Source organism: Phytophthora parasitica (genome assembly GCF_000247585.1).
Source record: "Phytophthora parasitica INRA-310 unplaced genomic scaffold supercont2.18, whole genome shotgun sequence".
NCBI classification, from domain to species: domain Eukaryota; phylum Oomycota; class Peronosporomycetes; order Peronosporales; family Peronosporaceae; genus Phytophthora; species Phytophthora nicotianae.
The window spans coordinates 394,216-410,196 of NW_008649004.1; the positions used below are offsets into that span (position 1 = coordinate 394,216).

At 55.1% G+C, this 15,981-nt stretch overlaps 5 protein-coding genes across 8 annotated transcripts; 2 read left to right on the forward strand and 3 right to left on the reverse strand.

Moving 5' to 3' along the window:
- The first annotated feature begins 788 nt into the window (after positions 1 to 788).
- Positions 789 to 3,971, forward strand: PPTG_09469 (hypothetical protein). The gene is made up of 2 exons (XM_008904463.1): positions 789 to 988; positions 1,055 to 3,971. The coding sequence occupies exons 1-2, from the start codon at positions 897 to 899 to the stop codon at positions 3,147 to 3,149; spliced, it is 2,187 nt and encodes a 728-aa protein (XP_008902711.1). The 5' UTR covers positions 789 to 896; the 3' UTR covers positions 3,150 to 3,971.
- PPTG_09470 (hypothetical protein) lies at positions 3,216 to 10,373 on the reverse strand. Its single transcript, XM_008904464.1, has one exon. It carries the CDS (start codon positions 10,265 to 10,267, stop codon positions 3,287 to 3,289), a length of 6,981 nt encoding a protein of 2,326 aa, XP_008902712.1. The 5' UTR covers positions 10,268 to 10,373; the 3' UTR covers positions 3,216 to 3,286.
- A 1,340-nt stretch (positions 10,374 to 11,713) lies between these two features.
- PPTG_22537 (hypothetical protein) lies at positions 11,714 to 11,833 on the forward strand (the record flags this gene model as incomplete). The annotated part of the gene is made up of 1 exon (XM_008904780.1): positions 11,714 to 11,833. One exon carries the CDS (start codon positions 11,714 to 11,716, stop codon positions 11,831 to 11,833), a length of 120 nt encoding a protein of 39 aa, XP_008903028.1.
- Positions 11,834 to 12,102: 269 nt separating this feature from the next.
- Positions 12,103 to 12,642, reverse strand: PPTG_09471 (hypothetical protein; the record flags this gene model as incomplete). The annotated part of the gene is made up of 2 exons (XM_008904465.1): positions 12,103 to 12,354; positions 12,451 to 12,642. The coding sequence occupies 2 exons, from the start codon at positions 12,640 to 12,642 to the stop codon at positions 12,103 to 12,105; spliced, it is 444 nt and encodes a 147-aa protein (XP_008902713.1).
- A 3-nt stretch (positions 12,643 to 12,645) lies between these two features.
- PPTG_09472 (hypothetical protein) lies at positions 12,646 to 15,965 on the reverse strand. 4 transcript variants are annotated; one of them, XM_008904469.1, is made up of 8 exons: positions 15,764 to 15,965; positions 15,246 to 15,695; positions 14,900 to 15,151; positions 13,706 to 14,818; positions 13,549 to 13,643; positions 13,419 to 13,486; positions 13,202 to 13,350; positions 12,646 to 13,123 (listed from the first exon to the last, which is right to left on the reverse strand). In XM_008904469.1, the coding sequence occupies exons 2-8, from the start codon at positions 15,254 to 15,256 to the stop codon at positions 12,850 to 12,852; spliced, it is 1,962 nt and encodes a 653-aa protein (XP_008902717.1). In that variant the 5' UTR covers positions 15,257 to 15,695; positions 15,764 to 15,965; the 3' UTR covers positions 12,646 to 12,849. The 4 variants fall into 4 exon arrangements, with proteins under 4 accessions (XP_008902717.1, XP_008902715.1, XP_008902714.1 ...); XM_008904467.1 differs by having other exon boundaries at positions 14,900 to 15,695; XM_008904466.1 differs by having other exon boundaries at positions 14,900 to 15,698.
- Between the last annotated feature and the right edge of the window lie 16 nt (positions 15,966 to 15,981).

Here is a 15,981-nt window from a genome sequence, read left to right on the forward strand (position 1 = left end):
AGATGACTTACCTACCCCTAATAAGATCTATTGGTGGAAACTCAGCATTTAGTGAATTATGATTGGTCCAAATTAGTTTGAGTGCTGTCATAGGCAGTTCAAGCGCATACAAAATTCAAGTAAGGTCGGATATGTGATGATATTCATCCATAACGTTTTATTTATTAACACCTCAGGTTGATGTTCGCGGGCCCGGCACACACCGATGGGCATAGCAACACCTTAAGGTAGCGCAAAGTTAGCATTGCTAATGCGTAGTAGCACTGCTGACAGACGAGCTGCGTGTTAACCGTATTTAGACTCTAAATTTTAGAGGTTCGTAGCTTACGAATCGTAAGAGGGGGATCAGCTAGAAGGTTGCACGTGGCGCATCAGGTGCCAATCATGTCGTCAGCTAAACTACCGCGAGGAAGCCGACCAGACTGGGGCCCAGTGGAGCTCCATCGCCACATTGATGTGTCAGAGATCGCCTTAGTACTCTGCTACGAAGGCGTCAGGCGACTCCAGCGCGTGTTGACTCGTACTCGACAATTGCACTTCCAGATCAGCGAAAATAGAACTGCCAAATATGAGTCTCTTTGGGAGCACTTACCGATACCCACTATTGACAAACGCGATCAATTGGTAAAAAAAAAAAACGGCTTAAATCAGACCTAACCCTCCCGTAGAGTTATCAAAGCATAGTGAGCTCAGGTTAAATTGAGCCCGTGGGATTTCGGGTCGGCTTCGGTTGTGACGCGCCAGACGCGATCTTGGTTCGAGAAATTCCGCCTCAGCCATTCTGGAAGCAAGTCATTTCTCGATCCGCCGCCACCACCGCAAAAGAGAAGAGATTGCTCTGCCCTTCGATCTTCCCATCGAACGCCTAGCGCCATTCACCCGACTGCGCCTCCAGGATGAAGTTCCACGACAAGGAGGTGCTCAATGACACGTGGACGCAGTTCCTGGCGCTATGCCTGCTGCTGATGCTGGCCGTCGACTCGCTCAAGTACGTCCTGTGACACACTGCGTGTGCTTAAAACTCTCCCTCTAACAATTCACCCTCTGTATGCAGCCCCATCAAGGCCGTGAGCAAGTTCCTAGGCCTACCGTCCTACTACTGGGGCGTTCTGGCCGTGGGCATGATGCTCGGTCTGCTGTTCCACAACGCAGCCGACGTCATCTACCGCTCCACACGCGTCTTCCTCAACAGTATCCTCAGTATCTCATTCAAGAGTGTGGATCTCATCGGGCTGGACAATGTCCCCACCGAGGGTCCAGTTATCTTCACTGGCAACCACGCGAACCAGTTCGTCGACGGTCTTGTGGTCATGATGACCAGTCCTCGTAAAGTGGGCTTCATGATTGCAGAAAAGTCGTGGCACTTGCCTGTTGTGGGCCACTTGGCTCGTATTATGGGTTGCATCCCGGTGGTGCGTCCTCAGGACTCCGTGGCCACTGGTGTTGGCAAGATTAAGCTCGTTAGTGACGAAGCCGTGACTCCTGCGAGCTCGTCCAGCGGCGGTGCCAGCAGTGGCAAACCTCAATGGCTAGTACAGGGTGACGGTACCAGCTTCACTAAGCAGGTGACGCCCGGTGATCAGATCCGCTTCCAAGGAAAGAGCGTCAAGGACTCTGGCTCGCCAGTGAAGATCGTGCAGGTGCTGGACGACTCGCAGTTGCTACTGAACGCGCCGTTGAAGGACGGCAAAGGCAAATTGGTGCTGGAGAACACCCCGTTTGGCATTCTGAAGCGCGTGGACCAATCAGTGACGTTTGCCAAGGTGTACACGCACTTGAAGCGTGGAAACTGCATCGGTATCTTCCCTGAAGGAGGCTCACACGACCGTACGGACCTGTTACCGCTTAAAGCTGGTGTTGCCATCATGGCTCTTGGAGTTAAAGACAAGTACAACATCAACGTGCCTGTGGTGCCTGTGGGGTTGAACTACTTCCGTGGCCATCGCTTCCGTGGGCGTGTGACTGTGGAGTTCGGTACTCCGATTACTGTGGACCAAACGCTGATGGCCAAGTACCAGGAAGACAAACGTACAGCTTGCAACACGTTCCTGCATCGTGTGGAGGAGAGTATGCGCTCCGTGATCGTGACTACGCCCAGCTACGGCGTCATGCAGGAAGTGCTGACTGCGCGTCGTCTGTTCCAGCGCTCTGGTGTGCGTTTGTCGGCCAAGGAGACACAGGATCTGAATCGCCGCTTTGCTGAAGGCTACAAGGTGCTGCAGGATGTGCCAGAAGCGCAGGAAGATCTCGTGGCTCTGCAACACAAGCTGGATAACTACTACAAGACGCTGCAGAAGATGGGACTCAAGGATCACCAGGTGCCTTACATCCCGTGGTGGACCATTCACGACGTGTTGGGCTCAGCACTGTACGGCACGCTGATCCTTCTGCTATCTTCTATCCCTTCGTTCATTCTGAATGCGCCTGTGGGGATTCTAGCTCGTTATGTGGCCAACTCGGCGCAGAAGAAGGCGCTTGAAGGCTCCAAGGTCAAGGTGATGGCTCGCGACGTCATTCTCAGCAAGAAGATCCAATTCTCGATCGTGGCCGTGCCGGTGTTGTGGTTCATTTACTTTATGGCGGCTGTGGTCTTCACGGACTGGTACTGGTCGTCCATTATGCTGCTCATGGTGTCGTTTCCGCTCTTCTCATTCTTCGGCGTACGCTCTGTGGAGGCTGGAATGATCGAGCTGAAGACTGTCCGTCCGCTGTTCTACCGTCTTCTACCGACGTACAAGGCCACTCAGGATGAGTTGCCGCGTCAGCGTGCTGAGTTACAGAAGGAAGTGCGCGAGTTCGTGAAGAAATACTCGCCGTATCTGGGCAAACTGGCCGAGCCGAAGAAGCTTGACTGGAGCGAGTACATGCACGAACGTTCGTTGGTGGTGGCTGAGAAGACCAAACAGGCCGAGTCGATTCCGTCTCCTCCTCCGGCCCATGATGACAACGAGGAGCCCCGTGAGCGCGAAGCTGAAGACGACATTGGCTCTCCCGTGCCGACTATCACCAAATTCCACGACATTAGTATTCTGGGCAAGTCGGAGAACTCGGTGTTAGACTTGGCAGGTCTCGAACGCTCCATGTCTTGTCCACCGGGATATCAAGAGTTAGCGGAGGAGATAGCCAAGCAGCGTCAAGGATCTGTTTAGACTGTTGAATCAAGAAGAAAATGTGCCACCGTGACCTGGTTACTCGCTACGATGGCAAGACAGTCATAAAATTCATGAAGCGATACATATTCATTCACTTGTTCCTCTTCTCTAACTCATGTAACACTAGACGTCACTTACTTGTGGAAGATGGAGCCACGACGCAGAGCGTTCACGGCTTCCTCGCGGTCCTTGTCGCTCAGCAGGTTGAGCACCTCGAGGATACCGGCGACGGCGGCCTTGGGGTCCTTGCGGCCGATCTCGACAACCTGCGAGGCCATCTGCTCCTGGCGCAGCTCAGCCACGCGCGAGGCGATCCACTCCTTGTCGCTCGACAGCCACAGCAACACGTCCGAGTCGCCGTGCGACCACAGCTCGTCCACCGACACGTTCTGTTGGCGCGGCACACGGCCGCCGTTCACCGCCTCCGTGAACCAGCCCTTAAGCACCAGTTCAGAGCCCACGAACGTTGTAGCGCGCGGGCCGCCGGCGCTGGCAGCCACCACCTGGCGACGCAGCGAGAACTCGGCGAGCTGACGCTTGAGACGCCAGTAGAAGAACTTGCGCGAGTTCGACCAGGGCACAACCTGACGGATGCAACCCACGGCCTTCATACGGCCGGGCGTGTCGTGACGGTCACCAAACTCCGTGGCCACCTGCACGTAGATCGGTAGGAGAGTCTCCTCACGGGTCTTGATCTCAGCCGAAATCTTGGCTCCCTCGGTCTCCTTCTGCTCAGGCGACAGCTCAGCCAGACGAGCGGTGAGCTGCTTGAGCTTGTCGTCCAAGCGATGCATGGTCTGCAAGAGCTGCTTCTTGCGGTACTTGATCTCAATCAGACCGGCCGGCTCAAGCACACCACCGCGGCCCTGCGGGTCGGCGTACATCTCCATGATACCCTCGTTGATGGTAGGGTCCACCACGGCCCAGGCGCCACCACGCAGCTCAGCGAACGGCGGGATGTACACGAACACGGGCTGCTCGTAGTTGACGAGGCCATCCACGATCGCAGCACCAAACTTGAGCACCTCGTCGAACATGTCGCGCTGGCCACCGGAGAAACCACGCCAGTTGGCCAGGATGAACAGCGGCAGGTCCTCGCCCTTGAAGTCCTTGATGGCAGTAGCCGTCTTGTGGGCGGAGTCCGGGAACCACACCTGTCCGGCCTGCTGCATCAGGTTCTCCTGCGACGCAGGGGTGGCCGGGTCAGCCGGGATAACCTTCTCGGACGTGCGCACCTCGGTGACGACCACACCGCACGGGATGCCACCAAGACGGCCACGGCCGACGATCACGCTCTTGGCCCAGCCGTCAAGCGTCTCACGGAACGAGTCCTTGTCCATAAGACCGGAGATCCACTTGCCCGTCGACTCGTCCACCTTACCCGCCAGCAGCGCACGCGGGTCGTACTGCGTGCTCTTGTCCGCGGGACAGAAGTCCACCGTACGCTCGATCTCATCCACACCGGTCAGGTCGCGGATCGGGAGCGGGCCGCGACGAACAGCCGGCACGAAGCTCAGCCACTCGAGGATAGAGTAGATGCCCGAGAGGTGGTTCTTCGCCGTCAGGTGCGTCACACCGTTCGTGTGCATGATCTTCACACCACCAAGCTGGTCATTCGACGTGTACACCTCCTTGCCCATGAGCTTGTTCAGCGCCTGGTAGCCCGTCAGGATGATCGGCGAGTGCGTAGCGTTCTGCACCGTACGCTGACCCAGACGGACCAAGTAGGCACCGATACCGACACTGCGGCCGCAGGCGTACGTCAGCGTGAACACGTCCTGGTACGCGCGCGACGTCTCGCCGGCAATTGTACCACTGCCACGCAGGCACTCCACACCAAGATCAATCTCGCGACCGACGATGTCGTTCAGCACGTAGCGCTCCTCACCCGTGCTGGTGACCAGCAGCTCAGCGTTAACGGATCCCTCGGCCGACGCAACCTTGTAGTCCTCAGGCGTCAAGTACAGGTACTCGAAGCCCTTGGTGGGGTTGGTCTCATCCTTCCAACAGACCTTGTACAGCGCCTTAATGGACTCGGCCATACCGATGCGAGCACCAGCGTTGGCAGAGAAGAAGAAACGAGGAATACCCTTGGAGCGAGCCAGCTTGGACGCCAGGTCGAACAGCGTGTCCTCGCGAGTACCGAAGGAACCAGCCTTGAACGTGATGTCGTTGGCGATGATGATGATCTCACGTCCGTCCGGGAACTCTGGCGTGTACAGCGTCAGCAGCCACGCCACCATGCCGATGTCGTTCTGGCCACGCGGGCGCGTAGTCTCCGTCAGCGCCTTGCCCGTCGCGTCCAGGATCAGCTCGCGCGTTTCCATCAACAGGTTCGGGATGGTGATCTTCGAGCCGCCACCGCGCGTACGTTGCTGCACGTACTTGCGCCACTGACGCAACAGGTTGTACTCGATGAGCTCCAGGAAGTCGTAGACGTACACCGTGTTGGACATGGCCTTGGCCATCTGACGCTTCTTGTCGAACGGGAACACGACCGGGTACGGCGTCGTGACCGGCATGCCGTCCAGCTCGCCGTGCGTCTCGTCACCGATCGAGGTGAAGATGGGCTCATCGTGGCCAGCAGCCTCGACGTACGCCTGCACGCGCACCACGTAACCCGTCGGGTTCTCAGCCACGAGACGCACCGGGATCGCCGGGGCTTCGCTGTTGAAGCGAGCAATGATCTTGAGCTCCACCGTGGACACACCAAGCTGCTCCAGACGCTCAGCGTAACGGTACGCCAGAATACGGATGACGCCCTCCAGGTACTGCGGGTCCACAATGGCCTGAGGCAGGATGTTGAGGTACACGTGGTTGTTCTTGGTCGGCAGCGACGACTTCTTGACCAGAGGGTTGGACAGGTTCACCTCCAGAGCGTTCAGAGCATCGACAAGCGAACGTTCAGGGCCCGGGTACGCGTCATACTGCGAACGAGAGCCGCTGCCGTCGTGGTCGAGCTGACGAACCACCGCACGAACAAAGATGCGCTGGAAGCGGTCGGTCACGATGTGCGCGTCCGACTCCTTGATCTTGGCCAGATACAGGTGAACGTTCTTGTTCTCCGACGTCAAAGGCGTCACGCTGTAGTTCTGCAGACGACGCAGCTCCAGCTTGTAGGCGAGTGGGGCCTCCATGTGGCGCAAGATCTTGTCCTCGCTGTAGGCCAGACGGCCAGGGAACGTGTAGATGTTCGGGTACAGCGCCATGTCTGCGTTGTGAACCGAGACGTTCTCAATGTTCTGCGGACGCACCGAGAAGGTCACGCGACGAATGTTGTGCGCGCGCAGATCGTCGTCCACCGACTTGAGGTACGCCTCAGCCTGTTCCAAAAGCTTGGACTCCTCTGAGTGCTCGTCCACCAAAATGACGTGCAGGACGTTCACAAGCGGGTCCTTGCGCACCGACAGCGTCTTCTTTGCCAACGGGAACAGCGACATAACATCCGTGAACGCCTTCTGGAACGCCTCGAGGTTCGCAAGACGAATAATGGCACCGTGACGCTCGAAGCTGGGCGAGATCTTCTGGTAGCTCTCGACAGGCTTGGCAAGCGGCTTCTCGATCTGTTCCTGTTCCTCGTTGGAATCCTCAGAGTTGTGTTCGCCCAGGTCCAGCGAGCTGGCAGAGCTGTTGCGACGCAGAAGACTCGCCAGGTCGTCGTAACTCTCAGCAGGAGCAACGCCGACAGCCAGTGCATCGACAACCGGCGACTTGAACTGGAACGTCTTGGCAAAGATGTCGTTGAAGCTCATGGTCTCCATCGACTCGATGAGGTACGAGCGGTACACACGCAGAGCGTACAGCTCCAGCGCCAACTCACGGATCTTCTGGTCTTCGTGGTCGAGCAGCGAAATGAGCAGGTCGAAGAGCGGCTGGGACTGATCCAGCAGGTTCGCGCAGGCTTCAGCAAGGTTCGTGGACGAGCCGTTGGCGATGTAGTCCTTGAGGACCTTCTCCACTTGGCTAAGACGGTCGCGGTACGACGGCATCTTGTTGTCAATCAGAAGCTGACGCGCCTCCAGAGCCACCAGCGAGTACTGCTTCTCCTTGAACGTGGCCAGCTTCTCGAGGAGCGGCACAAACGCAGCAGACTTCATCGACTTGCGCGGAGCCACAGCCGTGCCGCGGGCCATCTGCGCAAGAAGCTGCAGCAGCAGCTTGTTCTTCGCCTCCAGAGCCTTGTGCGAGCGCGCGATAGAGAACACCTTGTTGAGATCCGCCGAGTTCTGCTGACGCAGAGCCATCACCACATCCTCAATGTTGTGCGAGTTAGCGTACACAGTCTCCACGGTGAAGTATTCGTTGATCAGCTCGGTCAGAACCGCCTCCTCGCCAGAGATCAGGCCGTGCTTGTACTTGGTGGTAATATCACGGAGCGCCACGATAGAAGCCTCAAAGTCCGAACGCTTGCGGTCCGTGTCGAGCGTCTTCTTGTGCTCGTCCAGGATCTCAGCAACCTCAGCGACGTTGAACTCGTGGGTAGCATTGGGCTCCTCGGCCACAGCCTTCTTGAACGTCTGGATCTTGTCCGTGACCTTCGCGAACACGTCAAGCGGAATACGACCGGCGAGCGATGACATGGCCTCCTTGATCTCCTCCACGGGCAGCAGAGGCTCCTTGAGCACCTGGAACAGGTCAACCAAAGCCTTCTGCGTAAGATCCTCGGGCGCGTAGTAACCCTGCAGCACACTCTTCAGCAAAGCGAGAGACTTGCGCATCTTGTGCACCGACTTGGTGCTGTTTCCGTTGGTGTTCTCCGAGGACGGAAGCTTGCCCATGAACACGTCAGACTTCTTGACACACGACGGATCATCCAGCTCCATAGTAGCGATGCAGTCGCCAGGCGCCAACACAGCACCCTCCGACTTGAGAAGACGGATAACACCAGCCTCCGGAGTCAGTAGCGGCATGTACATCTTCATCACTTCAATCTCAGCGTACGGCATACCGCGACGCAGACTGGCACCGTCGTCCACCAGGTAACGAGCGAGCTTACCGGCCGTGTTGGTCACCAGACGCGTGGGGTCGTATTCCTTAGTGAACACGCACGTGTGGCTGTCAACAACAAGACGCAGACCTTGTGCCTCCTTGGTAGCGTACGCAACGTGCGACTTGCCGTTCAGCAGCACCAGGAAACCTCCGTCCGACAGCGTACGGATCTCCACCTGCACGTACGAGTCGTTGCAGAACAGAGTGAACTGGATGGGGCCACTACGGCACGCCTTGATGTTGTACTTGATACCTTCGTAAATGAGCTCCAGCGACTCTTCTTGAGACAGCAACTGACTGTGAGGAAGCTGACCGCGCTCGATCTGACTAACGTACTCCTCCTGAAGCGCATTCGACGCCTGATACGCGCAGCACACGGCTCCAACCAGAACCACCATCAAGGGGTCCGGACGGCCCTGCAGACGCACTTCGTTGTGGTGCGAGATACGCTCATCCAGCCAGGACGTGGAGATGCGGTTGTACTTAAAATCGTCGGACTCCATCATGTTGACAATGTACTCCACTGTCGTATGGATATCACCACGGATCGACAGCTCCTTGAGCGCCAGAATCATGTTCTTACGGGCCTTTTCACGGGTCGGGCTCCACGAGAACAAGTGACCAATCTGCGAGTCAGCGAACTCGTGCACCTGGCCGGACGAATCCACCGAGAAGTAGCCCCAAACATCGGGCGTACTGCGAAAGTTGAGCTCCTGGATGGCACCACTGGTGGGCTGGAAACCGGCGTTCGGGTCCTCGGCGGTAATACGCGCAGCGATAACGTGTCCATGCGGAGGCTTCTGCTTCTCCGTGTCGAAGTCAATAGGACTCGTCTCGAACGCATCCTTGTTGTACAGACGACGCACATCCGGGATGCAGTGCAACGGAATGCCCATAGCCACCTGCAGTTGAGCAGCCGGCAGGTTCACGTGCGTGATCATTTCTGTGACGGGGTGTTCCACCTGCAGGCGCGGGTTAAGCTCCAGGAAAAAGAACGAGTTGCCGTTGTCCTCCGGTAGCTCACTGAACAGGTACTCAACGGTACCGGCGTTGACGTACTCGACCTCCTTGGCAAGACGAGTGGCAGCGCGCATCATTTTCTCCCACACTTCTTCAGTGGGTGCGAGCACGGGGCCTTCCTCGACGATCTTCTGGTGGCGACGCTGCACGGAGCAGTCACGGCCACTGAGCGCGATAGCGTTACCGTAAGTATCAGCCAGTAGCTGCACCTCCAAGTGACGTGACTTGGGTGCCAGCTTCATGACGAAGATTGGAGAGCCGGGGATTTCACCACGCACAGCTTCCCAGGCACTTAGCACCTGGGACTCTTCGTGGACCATACGGATACCCTTGCCACCTCCACCTTCGCTGGCCTTAATCATGACGGGGAAGCCGATACGTTTGCATTCGTCCAGACAGTGCTGACCGTCGCGCAACATAGCGGCGTTGTAGATCTCGTCGGGGATACCGTCGTGTGCCTTATAGTCGACTTCCATGCCGTCGCCATTCCAGGCGATCGTGGGCACCTTGGCACTCTGCGCAATGATAGTGGAGCCGATCTTGTCGCCCAATGCACGCATGGGCTTGCCCGGGGGACCGATGAAGACGATCTTACGCTCAGTCTGAGCAAGCGTGTCGGGCAGCAGCGGGTTCTCGGAGGCGTGACCCCAGCCGGCCCAGACAGCGTCGACGTTGAAACGCTCAGCGATCTCGATGATGAGAGATACGTTGGCGTAGTTATGGTTGTTGGAGCCGCCTGGCACTTCGACGACGTGCTCGGCCATGCGGATGTACTCTGCGTTGGCCTTCAGGTCCTCGGGCGTGGCCATAACGACGAAGGACACGACGTGCTCGTCAGCGAACATCTCGTAGCTCCAGCTACGGATACTGCGGATGGCCTTGACGGCCGAGATACCGTTGTTGGCGATAAGGACAGACGTGATAGCGCGCGTGCCCTTCTGCAGACGCACGTACTCCTCCATGCTTGAGTAGTTGAGCGGGTTGCTGTCACTGCGTGTCTCCGCGTTAGCCGCAACCTCAGCGGCGGTGGGTGCTTCCTGGGCCACCATGTTTTGCGTGTCGGGTGTCGTCTCCCCTGCAGCTCCAGTTGTGGAATGGCCGGTCATGGCAAGGAGGTGGAGAGAAGGAGGAGAAGTTGCTTCGTTCTTGTTCGCTGCGGGTGGTGGGCGTGCGTGGAATGCCGGGCACCAGCGGCTACGAGACGGACCATCACTCCAAGATGCATTTGTGCGTGGTGAAACGCTGTTTTGACCAATCCTATCGTATTAAATGCGTATCTTCACGTTGGTTTGCTAAAATTGCATCATACAAATACCAAGTGATGTTTCAGGCTGGTTGTCAGCGTCGATTTTTTGAGGGTCGCAAGCGCGTCATCGCTCGGGCGGCTTAGGGCTGTTGAGCGCCGAATGACGTACACGCCCCGCATACAAAAGCTAGGATAACAGCAAGGAGTGTGAGATGCGCTACAAGACCTGGTGGACCAGTAAGCGCTGTCACTTGGCAACTCCTTGACACGCCATAGCTGATTTCTTTGCGCTTCGCTTGCTTTCTTCGAATCGAACGCACGCGCGGTAGCCGATATCGCGATGCAAAGGTCTCAGTCACAGCTTGAATGTGGGGTCAAGGTCATTGACTAAAGGGGGCCGGGGAATGCATGCAGAAGGATAGAGAGAGAGCGTTTTACATGAGGAAGGCGCGCGACAATATACTAAGAGCGTGCAGACGGCCTGGTTTCCAGATCGAAGACCCGTGCCGGAGTCTGGTGACCAAATGTGGGGTGGATAAAGCTTATCAAAAACGGCAACAAGTGACGTCAGTTATGGGTACAGCCCTATGAGGTGTGACGCGTCAACTCCGGAAACGCTTGGAAAAGATGGTACCATATTCACCGGTTAAATAAGACTTATATGGTGCGAACAATCAGATCCATTTCAAAACATAGACGAGACGTTGAGATGCTGGTGATGCCTCCGACGTGTCAATCTGGTGACGCGCTACATGGACCACTTTCAGCGGATGCTGAGGCCTCATGAGGAGGGACACCATGGAGCAATTTCTTCAAGAAATTCTTGTTGCATCGGCGTGCTGGTGGATCCAAATTTGTCGTCGGCGATTGAGAACTGTTAGTCAAGCCCCAGATGATGGACTATAACGCTGGGAGCCAAAGGGGTCACGATTTGAAGAAGAAAACGTAACTTGGAAGGTGGACTTGTCAAAATGCTTAGCTATCTGGAGACTAATGATCCAAGAGGTGCCCTCCACGTGCGCGTGGGAAGGTCACTGCTTCGCCAGTACCTGGATCTCGAGCTTTTCATTGACTATACGCTGCTCGATAATCGTGGCTTCCAGTGATTCGTAGACAACTCGCACAATACGGCGGAAGGACATGCCATTCTGCTGGTCCTCGCTTCTCCAGAGTTTTCAATCATTCGGTAGCTACAGTATTCATCCGTCCAGGTAGGTTCATGTTTGAAAGTCGTCCTGGCGATGCCAATTTAAGGACGTCAAACCCCGGTGTCGAGCCAAGAAGGTGTCGTCAACGATTATAGGCCATGTCCGATCCGACAAATTTCATCGCCAAGTTCATTAAACAGAAGACGACGGTGCGGAAGCGTGAGTTTGGGAAACATTTGCAGACGTCATTCAATTTACTGCACGATAAGGACATCTGACAACCCCTGACGAGTTGAGGTCAGCACCAGTTCTGCGCGAAACAGGACGTGTCTACCGAGGTTGGCTAGGGAGAAGACGGAAAGGTGCACGAGGCTGGTTCTTGTTCTACCAAGTTTGCACGTCGTACTTGACGGTCCTAAAAAAACTGGTCTTCACATTGGCGCTCGGTGTACCTTTAGGCGATTAATATGGTGAATTGAGACTGACAACAGAAGTGCTGCACCGGCCTGGGCTCAAGTGGTCACTCGCTTCTCAGCAGAAAGCTTGATCACGACGATCGAGAGCCTGTTAGCTGGCACTGGTATAGCAACTGGAGAACCTGATGTAGCTGCTGGAGAATCTGGTGTAGCTGGTGGTCGAACTCGATACGTTGGTTCGACATGGATCCTTTCACTTCTTGCAATGCGACTTTCACTTCAAGAAGCTGTTCGTTGGTGTTGTGCTGGTTCTCCCGAATCGCAGCCTTTAGCTTTTTGTGCTTCTTCAACTGCCGCGCCTCTAGTTTTTCGCTGGCGGCAATCTGCTCGATAACATTGACATCCAGTGTCTCCCGAACAGCTCGCTCAATTCCAACTATCTAGCTCTTGAATGTGTCCTTGGCGTCTTGGATACCAACGTCAACTCGTTGCGCAACAATGTCTGCCGCCAGCTGTGCGAAGAGCTCCATAGTACGCTCCGACATAGAATCTGAAACGTTGGCTTGGCTCTTCATGCTGGCATCGCTGTCTTCGCTGCTGCTTTCCACACTCACGTGGTCGGACGATCCGAGACGAGCTCGTTTGCAGCCTCTTTTCTCGCTAGAAGACATTGTTTCTGATGAGTGGTGAAAGGTTGAATGAGCATGGGTGATAGCTCTACCGGAGCTTCTACTGCACAATCCCCCAGATTGTCACTCAAGTACTGTCTGTAGCTTTGCAAGATCACGAACAGTAAATTCACATGGAGCCGCAAAAGCGATCGATACGTATCCACTGATCTACTACTACGACAGCCATCAGCTCTAGCAAAGAACATGCTAAGTTCGCCGCTTCTTGGCCGGTGCCTTGCGAGGTGCTTTCTTTCCTGCTGCAGTGGGTGCCTTGCGCTTTGCACCTCCGCGTGATTTCTTCTGAAACTTGCTAACATCCAGATCCTCCTCCTCTTCCGGTTCGCTTTCAGCATCCGACGGCGGAGGCAAACCACCGTCATCGTCTTTGGTGGCGGCTGCCTTTCCTCGTCCTTTCTTAATGGTAGTTGATCCAAGTACCGACTCCACAACTGCTTGCGACTTGTGGGAAGCCTTGTTGTACCTGCAGTAAATAAGGAGAGCAACATGACAGTGAGCGTACAGTGTGGTGGAGGGAAGCAGACAGATGTGCACAACTTACATTCGCGTAAACGCCGTCTTTGCCTTGGTGTCGAGTTCTGAGTAGGAGTGGCGTTTTACGCCAGGGAACTTGAAGCTCTCCATGGACTCTGTCAGGTCTTCTCGGGTGATCTCGCATTCATCTAGCAGCTCGATAACCTCGTGGATATTCTGAACAAATCGCAGTAAGATCGAACTGCCATACACCAAACAACAAAACACACGCAAAATAAACGTACATCCTCCCCTGATAGCAGCTTCTTCAGCAGAATTTCCTTCATGTACGGCACGTAGTCGAGACGAATGACTGCGGCAGATTCAAGTTAGTATCTACAGTAACTCGATAAAAGGAATAACAAACACACAAACCTTCTCGGGAACCAGAGGCGTGTGATCGCATTCGGACTGACAGTTCACTGAGCAACCGCTTCGACTTGGATGCCGACGAGTTCTTTCCCAGCCATCTACAAGGAAACATAAACGTTCGTAAGTGCAATCATGCCAGGCAACCCTAGCATGAACGTACTTGGAAAACTCCGGGTGGCCGATGAACCCGGCCGAGTAGACGCAGGCACCTACATTCATGGCTGCCTGTTTCGTGAGCAGATCCCATCGCTGTTCCACGCGAACGTAGGTATTCAAGAGGTCGCTCTCTGAGATGAATTCCGACGCGTGCATGGCTGCTTCTAGGTTTTCGTCCGATGATCTCCGGTTGTTCATGATACTCTGGATGTAGTTTTCCTGAACCATCAGCGGCATCAAGTCGTAGTCAACAAAATACGCCTCATTCCTCGCGTCAAACGAGAGATCACGCTGGAAAATCTGTTGTGTGGCGCTGAACGGGTTCAACCGCAAACTCTCGTCCTTGTTGTGCTGCGAGGACGGGTTCACCATATCCGCGTACGTGATCTTAGTGGTGGTAAGACGCCATCTCTGCATCTGAGTGAGCAGTTGTCGAATATCGTTGCCACATCGCTCAGCAGCTTCTTCAATTGCGTTCTTCTCCATGTTAAGTCCTTCTTTCAAGCCGATCTCCATGAGTCTCTTGCCGATTTGAATCTTGGTGGGGCGACGCATACGCAGATCAAATGAGTGGTTTGCCAGTGATCGCACCTTCTGGCTCTGACGATCGTTGCAAATACAAATGATCGGAGTCTTCGACTTCTTGATAAGCTGAATCAGCTCAGCCGTTCCGCCGCGATCACCACCTGACATACCGTCAACCTCGTCCATGATGATCACACGACGCGCGAGATGCATTTTCTCCTTGGATTTCCCAGTAGGAGCACCGAATTGAAGCGCCTGCGTTCCTAGCACGTCCTTGAGTCCCGTTTGCAGCATTTTCTTGCTGCGGGTGTCACTCGCGTTCAGTTCCGTGCACTCAAATCCGACCTCACGAGCAACCAGATTTGCAATCGTGGTCTTGCCAATACCTGGTGGCCCTGACAGCAGCACAGTCTTCGCTCCGCGGTTCTCAGACAACTTTGTCGAGAACGGGACTTTCTTGGTCCCTTTCACGTGCATGGCCTCCCAGTCCAGAAGCCACGTCTTCAACTTCCTGCCCAGCTCGATGTTGCCAATCATGTGATCCAGAGTTTGAGGCTTGTACTTATCAGTCCACAGCTCGTCGTTGATCGATCTATCATACAAAATACAGAAATTAACAGTTCAAAATTTCTCAAACCAGAGCAGTTTTCGGAAAACTTGAGCAGATACGTACGAGCTCAGCTTCTGTTTGCCTTTCGTGGAAGCAGTCTTTCCACCAGCTTCAGCCTTTATCTTCGCCTTCTCAGCCGCTAAATCCTGTGCCTGCTGAGCTGTTGCAGCCTCCGTAATGAGGTTGTAAAACTCATTCTGCGTCAAGATTCGGACGTTCTTCGCCACGGCTTCCTTGTATTTGGAGCCATCCGTCACATTGCCACCTTGCTCCAATGTAGCTCCAATCACCAAAAACTTCGTACTGCGCGTAATACTGTTCGCAACAGATCCACCGCAGCTTTTAACAAGATGCACCGCATCCTCGCGCGACAGACTTTCTAGCACACCGGAGAACGTGAACGTCTTACCATCTAGACATCCAGAACACGGTGCAGGCACCTTCTTCAACACACCTTCCTGCTTCATAATGGCTTGGTCTGAATCATCAGTTGCAGTACGAGTAGAGGACGATTTTATAGGCTTTTTACTCTCCATCTTGACCTCCATCTTCACGTCGGTCTTCGTCTTCACTTCCGGCATCTCCTCGTCCTCGTCACTATCAGCTTTGGCAGCACGACGTAGCCGCTTAAGAGGTTCCTTCTTGGGTTTCACCTCCTGCACTTCGTCGTCGCTGGGCTGCATCTCAAAGTCTGAATCGGAATCCACACGCTGTGTCTTCTTCTTAGTTGGTACTTTGCGCTTGCTACTGACATCATCCTCGTCCTCATCGCTGTCGTCTAGCACCACCACGTTCTGCTTGGCGGAGCGGCGAGCTACTGGGCGTGACGGAGGCGTGGGTTCCGGCTCTGCTCGCTTGGCTGCTGTAAGAAACACCAATCAATGGTTATGGCACACTTCAGAAAACGAGGAGGCTGCTATTGCTTACACTTGGCCGGCGTCGCTGCTTTCTTGGTGCTGTTACTATTGCCGTTGCTGCCCGGAGGCTTCTTCTGGAAGAACGACCGGATGTCCATCGTCGCTGTTACGAGCGCCGCAAGGTGCGGATCTTCCTAGGTGCTGCTTATGGCTTTCCCGCCAATACAAGCGTCACGGCTACTCTTGTAGAGAGAGATTTGCTGCTCTTTTATAGATCTGGTGTGGTGC

What these genes read in the sequence shown, in the direction of transcription:
- PPTG_09469 (XM_008904463.1), top strand. Translation starts at nt 897, where the DNA reads ATGAAGTTCCACGACAAGGAGGTGCTCAATGACACGTGGACGCAGTTC. An exon ending in CTGGCCGTCGACTCGCTCAA is followed by an intron (nt 989 to 1,054) that starts GTACGTCCTGTG and finishes CTCTGTATGCAG; the next exon opens with CCCCATCAAGGCCGTGAGCA.
- PPTG_09470 (XM_008904464.1), bottom strand. Translation starts at nt 10,267, where the DNA reads ATGACCGGCCATTCCACAACTGGAGCTGCAGGGGAGACGACACCCGAC.
- PPTG_09472 (XM_008904466.1), bottom strand. Translation starts at nt 15,851, where the DNA reads ATGGACATCCGGTCGTTCTTCCAGAAGAAGCCTCCGGGCAGCAACGGC. An exon ending in AGCAGCGACGCCGGCCAAGT is followed by an intron (nt 15,699 to 15,763) that starts GTAAGCAATAGC and finishes TGTTTCTTACAG; the next exon opens with CAGCCAAGCGAGCAGAGCCG. An exon ending in GGCCACCCGGAGTTTTCCAA is followed by an intron (nt 13,644 to 13,705) that starts GTACGTTCATGC and finishes GTTTCCTTGTAG; the next exon opens with ATGGCTGGGAAAGAACTCGT.